The sequence below is a fragment of the Triturus cristatus genome, chromosome 2_2 (genome assembly GCF_964204655.1).
Source record: "Triturus cristatus chromosome 2_2, aTriCri1.1, whole genome shotgun sequence".
Classification (NCBI taxonomy): domain Eukaryota; kingdom Metazoa; phylum Chordata; class Amphibia; order Caudata; family Salamandridae; genus Triturus; species Triturus cristatus.
Window position 1 is genome coordinate 202,398,212 of NC_140582.1, and position 13,987 is coordinate 202,412,198.

Sequence of the window (13,987 nt, forward strand, 5' to 3'; positions counted from 1 at the left end):
TCAGACTTCAGATACTTCCATCAAAAAAAAAAAAAAGGATTCCAAATTTTCACCGAATTCATCAATGTCAACAGAATAGATATTGGGTTTTACTTAGTTAAGTCTATTTAATATACGTAGGCCAACACAGTATCAGGTCAAGAGATGCACGTCACTTGAATGTGTATACATTACCATCACGTCTACAGGAATATTTAAGTATCTTCATAAAGATAGGCACATAATGGAAACCAGACAAAAGATGTAATATATAAAATATGCCATCAAATTCTAGAAAGACATGTATTCATCCAACAAAAAATATATATATATATACACACACACACACACACTTTTTTTAATAAGTAAAAGGTCATGGTGAAGGCCATGAAAATCCTTCTCACCTTTTCATGAAGGGAAAGGCAATGCTGCTTGTGACCAACGTCATTCCAAGCTGATTAAAAGCATCTGATCCTAAATGCCAATGAGGTACAAGGAGGACACTTAAACCAGATTACCAACACGCCCCAGAAACTTGTAGTCCTAGCTGCTGAATTTATAAGTCAAGTTGCACACAACTGGGTGCACAGCAGTATCCATCAGGAAACATGTATGGGGGTGTGGCTTGATGTTCTCAACTTTGTGTCTCTTTAATCTCAAGTGTCTGCTTTTTAATCCTCAGACTTCGATACTAATGTGCAGACTCTTTCCATGTTTTAACATTATAGCTCTCCTATTCTTCACCTGTGTGCATGCTTCTCCATTCTTAAAAGCAAGCATTATGAGTTCTTGTAGTCGTAGATGTTTGACAGATAGGACGTGCTTGGTGGGTCCATCTCTGACTCTTCTAAATCCACCAGTTAAAACCCTGCACCACTGGCAACAGATTACCATGGAAAAGCACAGACCCACTGAAGCATTAACAGGTGCTCCTAATGAGTGGACTGTATGTAAGCAACAACAGGCGGTTGGTCAACTCTAAATCCAGAAGCAGCCGTGTCACATAGATGAAAAAAATGACAGCACAGAAAACTATAGGAGTCAGACACAGTGGAAAGGTCAGACCTGCGTGGTCCAGAGTGGATCTGAGAAAAGGAAATGCATGCTGAGCCTCAGTGTGAATTAGAGGTTTCTGAGGGTGGACACAAGTGAGACTCCCTGGGATTTTTGTTTTGCTCTTTGGGGGAAAAGCACCAGCCAACATTCCAAGTGGCCACAGAGGTGCATCGGTCAGCCAGGTGAGAACTAAAAGGATGATCCTTCGGAACACAGCAGCCACCTGCAGTGACATTTACGAGAGCACTGCATGAAGTTTGTGTGAAAGAGGCTCAGGCTCAACACCTACACTCCCTAGCTCTGACACAAATAAAAAAAGGACTACTGAACATAATAGAAGAACGTTCAATCTAAAAGAGGATTTTGAAGCGAAGGATGTCACTATCTGATTGCAACACCTGCGCAAAGGTATTCTAAAGGAAGGTTCAAACTTTGATGATGATGACTGAGATTTGCAAGCATAGTGGCCCGGCGCTAACTGTAGGCTGATTGCGGTAGTGCAGAGAGTCAAATCATCCTTGTTGGAAGAGCCATGTTTTTAATTTCTTCTTAAAGATGGACATCTCTGGTGTGACACCAAGTTCCACGGGAAGCTTATTACAGGTCACCGGCCCAAGTCCTGGCGCTCTGGATTTTTGGAATTCTGGCCAAATAGCCATGGGCTGACCGTAAATTCCTGGGTGGGGCATAAGCACCAATCCTCCTCCTCAAGTGCACTGCACCTTTGTCATGCAAGGCTTTATGAACCAGGACCAGGGATTTAAAAAGAAGACTCTTTTTAGTCGGAAGCCAGTGCAGCCTTTTCAAATGAGGATTCATATGAGTTTGAGGAGAAAGGTTAAGAAGAATTTGTGCTGCAGCATTCTTCACCATTTGAACTCTATGGAGAAGGTAATTTTGAAGATCTGGGTAAAGTGCGTTGCCATAGTCAAGTCTGGAACTTATTAGAGCTTGAACCTCTGTTTTCTTTGCATCAACAGATAGGAGATGTAGGAACTTTTTCAAGGATCATAAAAGCCCAAAACAGGAGACAGTCAGTGAATGGATTTTACTCTAGAAGGTGAGGACACCGTCCATTTTAATTCCTAAATTATTTACCATACTCTGGGACAGAGACAGACCAAAGGAAAGTCCGAAAAAATGCCAGCAGGCCCAATGCACATTGGATTTGGTCTAGAGACAGCTTTCACTGTCTTGCCAGACTCATAACCAAAAAAAATACATACATAAAATAAAAAGATAGAAGGACGTTGGCTCTGCCTTCTTCATACATCGGTCTGTTCAACTGTCATTCACATTTTGCTTCAGCCCACCACTGCATAAAGCATGGCCAATGAAGCAGCCTACTTCGGCCACTGGTTTGTGTGCATTTTGAGTGACAGCATTTTGCCTTATCACAACCCAACTAAAAAGAAAAGCACTTCAATGCCAGATCTGGGGGCAAAATACATTACCCTACCAATGTTTTTTGTCTTTCTATTCTTTATCCTTTACTTTATTATTTTAGAAATATTTGTGTGTTCACCGAGTCTCCATGTAACAGTAATTCAGACCCAATTTTACCAATAAGAATCATATTTTTGATGATATGCATTAAAACTAAAAAGGGTTCTACTACCTTTTTAATTAAACCAGCCTGCTAGGACGTACCCTTATCGTTAGAGAATGATTACATTGAACGTTTTTTTTATTCAACATTTTTATTGCAACCATATAGTAGCCTCTCTTCGGCGGGGGCATATTTTCTTTTGTCTTCTTTTTATTTCTGTAGCACATAGTCGCAATAAAAAAAACAACCACCACATTACACTTGCTTGGCAATTTCAGACCCATTAGCTTTGCCAAGGCTTGTTTAAATTGCAAGGTACAAACATGCAATGATCATCGGGAAACGTATTCAAAAGGAAACTACTGAAACAGTCATGCAAATTTGATCAATAAAAGTATAAGATAAATATGGCTCCGTCTACAATTTAAAATAAACAAATAAAAATGATAGTTTCACGTTCCAAGAGGAAGGGAGGTGATTCCAGGCTCGTCGGAGGATTACAAACACGCCACTGCAAAGTCTAAGAGCGGCAGCACGCAAAACGTTATGAACAGGGCGAGAACTTTCACAAATGAGTCCGGCGCAAGCACAATATTAGGATAGCATTAACAAAGAGTGTATGAAAAGAGTTGTCCAGTATTTTTCATGAAACTTTTTGCTGTATAAAATTGTCACGTTTGCATTCGAGAGTGAGAGGCTTGTGGCGGGATCAGGGGCGTGGCTAGATAGGCATCTGTGCATTAAGGGAGCCTCCCTGGTTGTTCACTAGTGGTTACATTTTTGCTTTCTTCTGCACTGAACACAATTGTTGCTTATTTCACACTCACAGCACGCTAAGGATCACTTTTAACGTCTACTTGCCTTATAGACATCCTTTGCTGTCTGCAAGATCTCCTGTCAACGCATCACACTTTATACAATAAACAGTAGATAAAGAGGTTCTTATTGTGAGTCCCCTTAAGCCACTGGCTTCTCTGGGTGAACTCCCTTCAGGCATTCGCTGGATGGGATGCCTATTACATTTTGGACCTGCCCACCATGCTTCACGGATATTTCCACATACAGTCTGTTTTGGCGAATAGACAGAACTTCTTCTCCATGATTCAGAAACACATATAAAGTGTTATTACACACAGCACAGCATGGCGCACACACATACACAAATACACAATTATACTACAAATAGCACTGCTTGCCCGTGCATTCAGACATTCTGGAAGGGAGCCCCAGCTGCATTAGCACACAGCCACTATGAGCAATTGTGTTCTATCTAGTACACTGAAAAAGAGCCTAATGACGCGGAGTCATGGTTGGCAAAAGACAGGTGTGCCTTGCCAATCATTATATGGCATACCAACACCATCCCACTGCCACAAAAATCACTGCACAGTGGCACAGATGCCTATGGTCCTCAAAAATGTGCAACTTCTTTCCGCCCTATGTGCCGACACCACGGGTGGCTCAGCCTCCGCTGGTCCTAGCAAAGACAAACCCTTCTCCGACATGTCAACATACAATGACTAGGGGTTGAATACAAGAAACATTTACAGTGCAGATAAATAATGCTTAAGCATCAATAAAACAAGTGTACTCTCACACTTGCTAAAGCTATGCTCCTTAATCGCAAAGAATAATTCTATTGGTATTTCTCCACTAACATTCTGACTTTGCAAAGCGGAAGGATAACTGTGTTGGAGGGAAATTCTAATTTAGTGCAGAAGATGCTTTATAAGGACCAAAAACAGGGCAGTTCCCGAAAAAGATAGGTAGCACAATGGAGTATACTTTTTTCAGTAATTTACATTTGACTTGTATAAGTATTGCCAGTATCTTTCTTCCTCAGATATCAGTGGCAGAGGCAATGGAAGCTCACAAAGGCAATAATACAGTTTTGGATCATATCCCAATTGAGCCTCTTGTGAATTGGACATCGCATGGAGAAAAATATTTATCCTTTAATGGATAATAACGTTTTGTTTATAATACCTTGATTTTATATTGAGATACATACTTCTGCCATTTCTAAGGCCTGTAATAACAGAGGTTATTATACTCCCATCCATGGTACTCAATTTGTTCTCTGAAAGAACATGCCACCAGGACTAGGGGCTCCAGAAACGTTTAACTTGCTCTTGCTAAGAAAGGAATATGCTACTTACCAGTATGCATCTGTTCTTGGCATGTAGAGCTGCAGATCTACACACTTGTGCATAGATCGCCATCTGGTGTTGGGCCCGGATGTTTGCAGTTTGTCTTTCCTGTTGGAAAGTCTTTGGAAGTCACAAGGTTGGTGACTCCTCCTTTGGATCGTATTGCGCATGGGCTTCGGCTCCATCCTCAGATTGTTTTGCGCCAGCAGGGAAAGATGGAGTGTAGTAATAACAGTGAAGAGGCCCATGTGTGTGGTATCTAAATAAGATAAACTTGAACAGATACAGGTAGCCGGGGAGGCGGGTGGGCGTGTGTAGATCTGCAGCTCTACATGCCAAGAACAGATGCATACTGGTAAGTAGCATATTCTGTTCGAGGCATATGAGCTGCAGAATACACACTTGTGCATAGATTATATAGCAGTACCCAACCTTAGCGGCTACCATCGGTATCTGTTGCAGTGGTTTGAAATAACGTTTTGAGTACAGCCTCGCCCACACTAGCTTGTTGCTTAGTTTGCACATCTACACAATAGTGTTTAGTGAAAGTGTGTGGTGTTGACCACGTAGCTGATTTGCAGATATCATCTAATGGGATGTTCCCTAAGAATGCCATGGAAGCCCCTATTTTTCGTGTAGAATGGGCTTTAGGGGGAACGGATAGCGTTCGTTTTGCTTTGTGGTAGCAAATTTGAATGCATTTGACAATCCACCTAGCTATCCCTGATTTGGAGATGGGGTTGCCTTTGTGTGGTGGAGAGAAAGAGACAAACAGTTGTTTGGTCCTACTGAAAGTTGTGTTCTCTCGATGTAGTAGAGTAAGGCTCGTTTGACATCTATTGTGTGAAGAGGTCTTTCTGCAACGGTCTGTGGTTGCGAGAAGAATACTGGTAGTTCTACAGATTGGTTTAGGTGAAAGGGAGAAATGACTTTTGGGAGGAATTTTGGGTTGGTACGGAGAACAACCTTGTTATGGTGCATTTGGAGAAAAGGTTGTTGAATGGTAAGTGCTTGTATCTCACAGACCCTTCTGAGGGAAGTGATGGCTACAAGAAAAGCGGTTTTCCATGTTAGGAATTGAAGTTCACATTTGTGCAGAGGTTCGAAGGGAGGCCCCATTAGTCTTGTTGTGAGAACGATATTAAGGTTCCACACAGGTGAGGGTGAAACTCTGGGGGGAATTATTCTTTTAAGGCCTTCCATAAAGGCTTTAATGGCAGGTACTCTAAAGAGTGATAGATGTTGCCTGTTTTGTAGGTAAGCTGCTTTGGCTGCGAGGTGCAGTCGAATGGACGTATAGGCTAGATTGCACCTTTGTAGGTGGAGTAAGTAGCCTATGATGTGTTGAATGGACACGTCCAGGGGATTGATGGTGTTGTTATGACAATAGACAACAAAGCGTTTCCACTTGGCGGCGTAGCATGCTCTAGTGGTAGGTCGTCTAGCTTCTCTGATGACATTCATACAGTCAGGGGAAAGATTTAGGTACCCGAATTCTAGGATTTCAGGAGCCAGATCGCAAGGTTGAGCTGAGCTGGGTCCGGGCGTCTGATCTCTCCATGGTTCTGGATTAGGAGGTCTGGAGAGGGGTGTAATTTTTGGTGCGGTACTACTGATAGTTGAAGCAGTGTGGTGTACCACGGTTGTCTGGCCCAAGTTGGAGTGACCAATATTAGTATGAGGGAGTGTTGTTGTAGTTTGCGCACCACTAGTGGAATGAGTGGGAGTGGCGGAAAGGCGTACGCAAATCTGCCTGACCAGTTCATCCATATCGCATTGCCTTTTGACAACGGGTGTGGGCATCTGGCGGCGAAGCTTGGGCATTTGGTGTTTTTCGTGGGTGGCGAAGAGGTCTATATGCGGATGCCCCCACATTTGAAAGTACGGGTGAAGAACTTGCGGGTGAAGCTCCCACTCATGGATTTGTTGTGTTTGTCTGCTGAGCAGATCTGCCATAGTGTTTTGGACTCCTGGGACATGTTGGGCTAGGAGAAAGATTTTCTGGGGTATGGCCCATCTCCATATGCTCTGTGCTAGTTGAGAGAGCTGTGGAGAGTGTGTGCCGCCTTGTTTTTGAATATAATACATGGCTGTCATGTTGTCTGTGCGGCTAAGGACTGCCTTGCCTGAAATCTGTGTTTAGAAAGATTTTAGGGCTAAGAAGATTGCTAGTAACTCCAGATGGTTGATGTGGAGTGACTTCTGTTGAGGTGTCCATTTGCCCTGCATGGTGAGATGTAATAGATGAGCTCCCCAGCCGGAGAGTGATGCGTCCGTTGTCAGTATTATCTGAGGAACCGGGTCCAGGAACGGTCGACCTTTGGAAAGGTTTGTGGTGTTCCAGCACTGCAGAGAGCGATGGGTGCGACCGTCTACCAACACCAGATCTGTTAATTGACCCTGAGCCTGGTTCCATTGGCGCGCTAAGCACTCTTGGAGAGGACGCATCTGGAGTCTTGCGTGAGGTACTATGAAGATGCAAGAGGCCATCATCCCTATTAGTTGCATGAACATTTGAGCTGGAAGGGAGTGCTGTGCCATGAATTTTGTGTGTAGAGCCTGAATACTTGCAATCCTGGTGGGATTGGGGTAGGCTAGCGCTTTTGAGGTGTCTATGGTGGCACCGAGATATTGTTTGACATGGGATGGTTGTAGATGGGACTTTTCGTGGTTTACCGTGAATCCTAGCTGGTGAAGTAGTTGGATAGTGGTGGACGTGTGTTGTACACACTGATTGTATGAGCTGGCTTTTATCAGCCAGTCGTCTAGGTATGGGAAGACATTAATGTGCTGTCTTCGCAGATGTGCTGACACCACTGCTAGGCACTTGGTGAATACTCGTGGTGCTGTTGTGACTCCGAACGGGAGCACTCTGAATTGGTAGTGTTGTCCGTCCACTACAAATCTGAGGTACTTCCTGTGAGCGTTGTGCACTGGAATGTGGAAATACACGTCTTTTAGGTCTAAAGTGGTGAGGAAGTCGTTTTGGGAGAGCAGCGGAAGTACCTGCTGAAGCGTTACCATGTGAAAATGGTCTGAGTGTATGCATCTATTTAGGGGCCGGAGGTCTAGGATGGGCCGTAGGTTCTCGTCCCTTTTTGGTATGAGAAAATATAGGGAGTAGACCCCCATATTTTGTTGGTTGGTAGGAACTTGTTCTATTGCCTTTTTCTGTAGGAGGGAGATTACCTCCTGCTTTAGTAACATTAGGTGTTCTTGTGACATTGGGCGTTGTCTGGTGGAATGTTTGGGGGGGTAGATATTAGTTCTAGGCAGTATCCTGACCGAATTATTTGTGTTACCCATTTGTCTGAGGTGATGGTAGCCCAAAGGGGAAGGAAATTTTGGAGCCTGCCCCCGACCGGAGTGGGATGGTCTGGGGGGAGCGGGGGGAAGTCATTGGTTAGGTGGTGTGGCAGAGCGGGCGGTGTTTGTCTTGGCTCTGCCTTTGTTATTGTTACCCCTGTAGCCGCCTCTTTGGTAACCCCTTGTAAAGGTGGATTGAGTAGGGGATTTATATGAAGTGGAAGCGGTGTCTGAGGAGTAGCCTCTGGATGTGCTCCGAAAGGAAGAGCGGCGAAAGGAGCATCTGGGAGGGTGTGATTGCAAGGCTCCCGTGGATTTTGCCATGTCGGTGTCCTTTTTCATTTTTACTAGGGCCTCATTCACTTTTGGGCCAAACAGATGTTCCTGGTCAAAGGGATGGTTGAGGATGGAGGCTTGTACCGCCGGTTTAAAACCTGAGATCCTTAGCCATGCATGGCGACGGAAGAGAACACTAGTATTGACGGCCCTGGAGGCTGTGTCTGCTGCGTCCTGGGCACAACGTATAGAGGTATTAGTAATGTATTTGCCCTCCTGAATTAGTTCGTTGGACCTAGCTTTATATTTATCAGGGAGATGGTGCATTATGGCTTCCAATTTGTCATAATGGGCCCTGTCATATCTGGCTAGTAGCGCTTGTGTATTGGCGATACGCCATATATTGGCAGCTTGGGATGCAGTACGCTTGCCTGATGCGTCCAAGAGTTTAGACTCTGTGTCAGGTGGTGGTGCTTCGCCTGACGCTTGGGAGTTGGCCCTTTTACGTGCGGTGGACACTACTAGAGAATCTAGTGGCGCTGGCCCTCTAATGAAGGAGGGATCTGTAGGGGCAGATTTATATTTCTTCTCAATGCGCGGGTTAATGACCCTGGCTCTGACTGGGTCCTTAAAGACCTCTGGCGCATGTTTTATAACTCCTTTGATCATAGGCAATATGGAGGTGGCCCTATGTGTGGTGTCAAATGTATCAAGGAGGAAATCCTCCTCCACGGGGTCGGTATGTAGATCCACCCCGTGATAGTGTGCCGCCCTTTGCAATAGATGGTTGAACCCCAATGAGTCTTCTGGTGGAGAAGGTCTGGAAGGGTAAAGATCGTCCCGTGGGACGTTAGGGATATCAGGGATATTATAATCGTCCCATGGGTCTGGGGATCCTGAGGGGTGGGGTCCCCTGTAGGTAGATCTTGAGGCACATTCCTTATGTCATAATATGGATCCCCCTGATCATCATCATCCGGAGTTGGAGTTGGGGAGTGATGAGGTGGGGGTGGAGACAGCGGAGGAGGTGGAGGAAGAGAAGGTGGAGGCGGTGGAGGAGGTGGGGAAGGTAGTCTGAAAGGGGAGGTAGCAGAATCCTTCCTCTTTGGAGGTGGAGACTTAGCAGGTTTCTCCAGTTGTCTCTTTTTGATAGAGAGCATTAAATGTCCAGTTTTTGGATCCTTGGTTAATGTCTTTTGTAAGGGATCTGGTATAAAGAGTTCTGGTAAGGTTGGTTGGTCCGTCGGCGCCATTGGTTTTTTAGGTTTTTCTGTGCCCGTTCGGTGTTTGGAACCATGCTTAGGAAACTCCGGTTGTTTGGTAGGCGCCGAGATGGATTTCGACTTCGAAGTGTCGGTGCCGGTGGCCTTGGGTGCTTTGGTCGGTACCGAAGATGGTGTCGGTACCGAAGAGCTGGGTTTCGACCCCGAGTGTTTCGGTGCGGAACTCGGTGTCGAGAGGGAGGCCGGTTTCTTTTTCGTGCCGAAGAGTGTTTATCGGCACCGACGGTGGGCTGGCTCGAGCCCAAGCCGCCGGAAGGCTTATTTGGCTTCTTTACCGGGCCCGAAGGTGCGGTGTGTGAAGTAGTGTCTTTGGTCTTGCCTAGGCCCGGAGGCGAAGGCGTGACCGAAGCCTTTTTCGGTGCCGGCGAGGGTGTGGGGGGGGGTGGCGGGAGGGGGGTAGATCAGTACTCACGACCCTCTGTGCCGGAGTGATGTCCTCCACATTTGAGTCGTCGGCTTCGGAGGCGCTGACGAGACCCTCGCCGGTGTGATGCTGTTCTGGAGCGTCAACGCCTTCTGCGAAGATGTCGTCCGGAATCGCCGTCGAGGAGTGTGCCATGAATTTTCTGGCTCGTCGGTCCCGAATAGTCTTCTTGGACCGGAAGGACTTGCACGCCGGACAGTATCGAGCTTCGTGTTCAGGGGAGAGGCAGAGATTGCATACCTCGTGGAGATCGGTGTGGGGGAATTTGGACCCACATCGAGGGCACTTTTTAAATGGAGTCCTTTCCATTAGCCAGGACTGGAGCTTGGGTAGGCCCGAAGGCCGCTGTCGACGACTGGAACCGAAGGTCTGTGCCAATGAGAAGACGCGTCGAGTGGGGAGATCGCGATCGAAACAATACCGCGAATTGGGGTGAGGATTGCGCGTCGATCGTCGAACTGGAAGCTGTTCCGAACCGGAGCGCGAAGATTACATCCGAGCCCGATGGCGGAAAAAAACAATCTGAGGATGGAGCCGAAGCCCATGCACAATAAGATCCAAAGGAGGAGTCACCAACCTCGTGACTTCCAAAGACTTTCCAACAGGAAAAACAAACTGCAAACATCCGGGCCCAACACCGGATGGCGATCTATGCACAAGTGTGTAATCTGCAGCTCATATGCCTCGAACAAAATGCATTTCTCAGCAGTGGGGGTGAGACGGAGAATTCCAAATGGTGGGTTAGTCCACCCACACAGTTACTTCCAAGGGCATCCAATTTCTACTGTGTTCGAAGGTGAGTGGGTTTACCAAAAGTTGAAACGGTTATAATCTTTCTTGTGTACAAGGATCTCTATTTTTTTTTTTTTAAATGTGTTTATATTTCCAAATCAAACACAAAATTAACAACCAGCAGCATCAGATTTATCAGCAATAGTACAGCGAATCAAATAGCATATTATAATGCATGCTGCTTCATCCCAACTTTCCCACCCTCCCCCCTCCCTCCTTATCTACCGGTACGCCGTGAGGTGTATGCAGTACAATCAGTTGCAAATTCCCTGTGTATCTTCATTACAGTATCTAGTTGGGGTAGTGTTGCACCGGGGGTGGTAATACCCTACACAATACCTATCATACCGAGCCCAGAGCCAGTTTATCAATCTATTCAATCACGTAGTCCAAGGCTCCCCATCTCCTCCCCAGGGACCTCCTCCTCTGAGTCCGTGTCCGGTGACTGAAGTGCTTCCACTAAGGCCTCCCACGCCCTTGCTGTCTCGCACACTTTATCGCTACTCGCACGTGCGGCCTGCCTCAATCTAAGTATGCCCTCGCTTTTTGCTCATTTAAGCAATTCTGCCCTCCATTTCCCCACCTTAGGACCCTGGCGCGACTTCCAGTGCCTAGTTAGCTCCCGTTTAGCCAATACCAGCCCCAAATCTATAAATTTACTAGTCACCTTTGTTCTGGTAGTGTGCGGAAACCAATGAAGCAGGCAAGTACCCGGGTCCAGCTCCACCGTCCTATCAGTAATAGTATTCAAGTTGTCTAAATGTACAAGGATCTCTATAAAGGGAAGACACTATGAGATATTTGTGAAAACGTAGAAGTCACCTTTAATTCAAACCACTTTGTAATCAATGGAAAAAGAGAAGTACATCAAAAGAGTATTTATATAATTCACAAAATCATAAAATGGTCATGTGGCTTATTTAAAGTTATCAATTTGCTGTTGCAGAGAATCAACCAGCTTTAGAGTGGAGAGAGACAACACAGGATCATGCTTTTCAGATAAGAAATGTTATTACTGTACCTGAGCTATTGAGGCCTGAGGGTTGCCCAATAGGTTTTTGATGGTGCGTTTGGACACCCATTTAAGCTGGTGAAGGAATGAAGTGCTGTACGTTATCTGTCTGGTAAAAATACTAGTCTTCACTTTGCCCCCAAGCGTCAGCTTATCCAACTCTGCTTTGGTTTCTAAGAAGTCTTCTGTGTTGTGATATTCCTCTGCTAATTTCTCCACAACTGTTTTGTCACCACCATCACGTTCTTCAATTTCATCTATGTATAGAAGAAAAAGAGCAATTTTTATTTTGGGTTTAAACACACACATTGTTGTGCTACCCACAAACTGATCCTTATTTGTATGACGATATCACGGGGTCAATTTCCTAATGTGGACACACGTACCACCCTAGGAGTGAAACAATTTACGGATGTCAGAAAGGCATCATTGGCAATAAAGGAAGGAAAAGGAACTCACAGAAGGAATGAGAAAAGGGCTTTCAGAGCACAGTGGCATAGGCGGGTTTAGTCAGTGAGAGAGCAGAAAATGGGTAAAAGAGATACAGAGGAGACTGGTATTTACTTAGACGCACAGATTTGGAAATTACATTTTATAGAAGACAGTGGTCTCTACTCTGATTACTGGTGTTGATGGGGACTAACATAGATTCTGGGGTTTTCTGAAAGGCATGATAGCAGTGCAGCAAAATCAGGCCTGCTTAAACTCGATGATACATTTGGAGTGAGAACCAATGAAGTATGTTCAGGCTTAGGTAATGTGGTTGAAGCTCAGGATGGTAAAAAGACTCTGCTCCATTGCCTCCCAGACTCCACACTGGCACTCTACATGCTGCAGGATGTCTCATCCAGGGACGGGCTGAAGAAAAACGATCACATCTCCTCCATCCTGAAGGGACTCTATTAATCCCCATTCTCAGCCCGCTCCATCTTCAAAACCAGCTACATCATTTACAAAACTATCACAACCAGCAACTACTTATCTTGCAGACAAGCTCATCGTCTCTGGTGAGTCTCTGACCAGCCACATCCAGGACACCATCAGACCGTAGACTAAGAATAGCAAAATAAAGTCAAGGGTGCAGGTCCTTTCATCAATGCACTAAAGATCTGGAACACCAGCCCTGTATCTACTGGGAAAGCCCCAACACTGCTCTAATTTATTAAAGAGTTTTAGACACACCTCTTTAAAGAACACTACATCACAATGCATTAACAGTCCTCAAAACACCACATCCCCTATCACTTGTTGACTTTGACCATGTGCAGTGCTCCACTGCCTTCTGGCTAGGTTCAGGCTTTACATACTTGTAAAGATTCAGGGTGACAGTGAGAGGAGGCAGGGTGGCACCGAGGGAAATGTAGGGTAAATAAACAAGGCGTTCCAGCAAGCTGCCATCAGGCTCTTGTACGGAAAGAATAAATCCATTGAAAGAGTCAGGACTTGGGCTTCAAGTGAGTGAATTTGGAACCATTTTTTTCAATGAGTACAGAAGCAAAGTTTGTAGAATATGGGGAAATCCAGAGTATTGTTCTGGGAAGAGGATGGGGATATCAGCCAGAAACAACTAGCTAAGTTTAAATTCAGAAATGTTGCTTTTGTGAATGACAAGTGTTGGTGGTTAACAGACATCCCCATCATATGTGAAGGAGCTGTAGGCCTCATGGTGATGCATGGCTTGGGGAGCGAATATTTCTAAGCAAAATTGGCGTACTGAGAACATATTATTAAGTAGAAACACCCATGCCATTGGGAAAAGTTTCCTGGAGCTTAATTTAAAGGCTGAGAGCAGGATCCCAGGGACAGGGCAATAGGTATTCATAGAGTGACTGGCTGTGGACAGATTTGTAGGGTTAAGAGATCCATAAACTGGAATCTGACACGAAGAATGTGATGCAGACCAGGATCATTCCACTTTGCTTATACAGTTGGGCAGGGTATAAATTCTGGACACCTGGTTAATGGGGCTCATGCTTTGCTGTCAAGGTGTCTTGAATGAAGCAAGATTTATGAAAGAGGCGGTTTCTATTCACCAGTGTCAAAGGACGTTTTTGAATTTGGTGAAGAAAGAGATGTGTTTTTGGAGGTGGATGGCAAGTAATTTGTGATAACGTATAGAGGACATAAACACTGACTAGACAACAGTTGTTATTGGGGGTC

General features: G+C 45.3%; 1 protein-coding gene across 5 annotated transcripts in view; it reads right to left on the minus strand.

The window, feature by feature from the left end:
• Positions 1–13,987, minus strand: part of LOC146862015 (broad substrate specificity ATP-binding cassette transporter ABCG2-like) — a 667,466-nt gene that overhangs the window by 77,035 nt on the left and 576,444 nt on the right. For all 5 annotated transcript variants that reach the window (XM_085641173.1, XM_085641175.1, XM_085641174.1 and 2 more), the window contains one exon: positions 11,837–12,084. In XM_085641173.1, the coding sequence (XP_085497299.1) occupies positions 11,837–12,084 (248 nt within the window). The remainder of the gene's footprint in view (positions 1–11,836; positions 12,085–13,987) is intronic.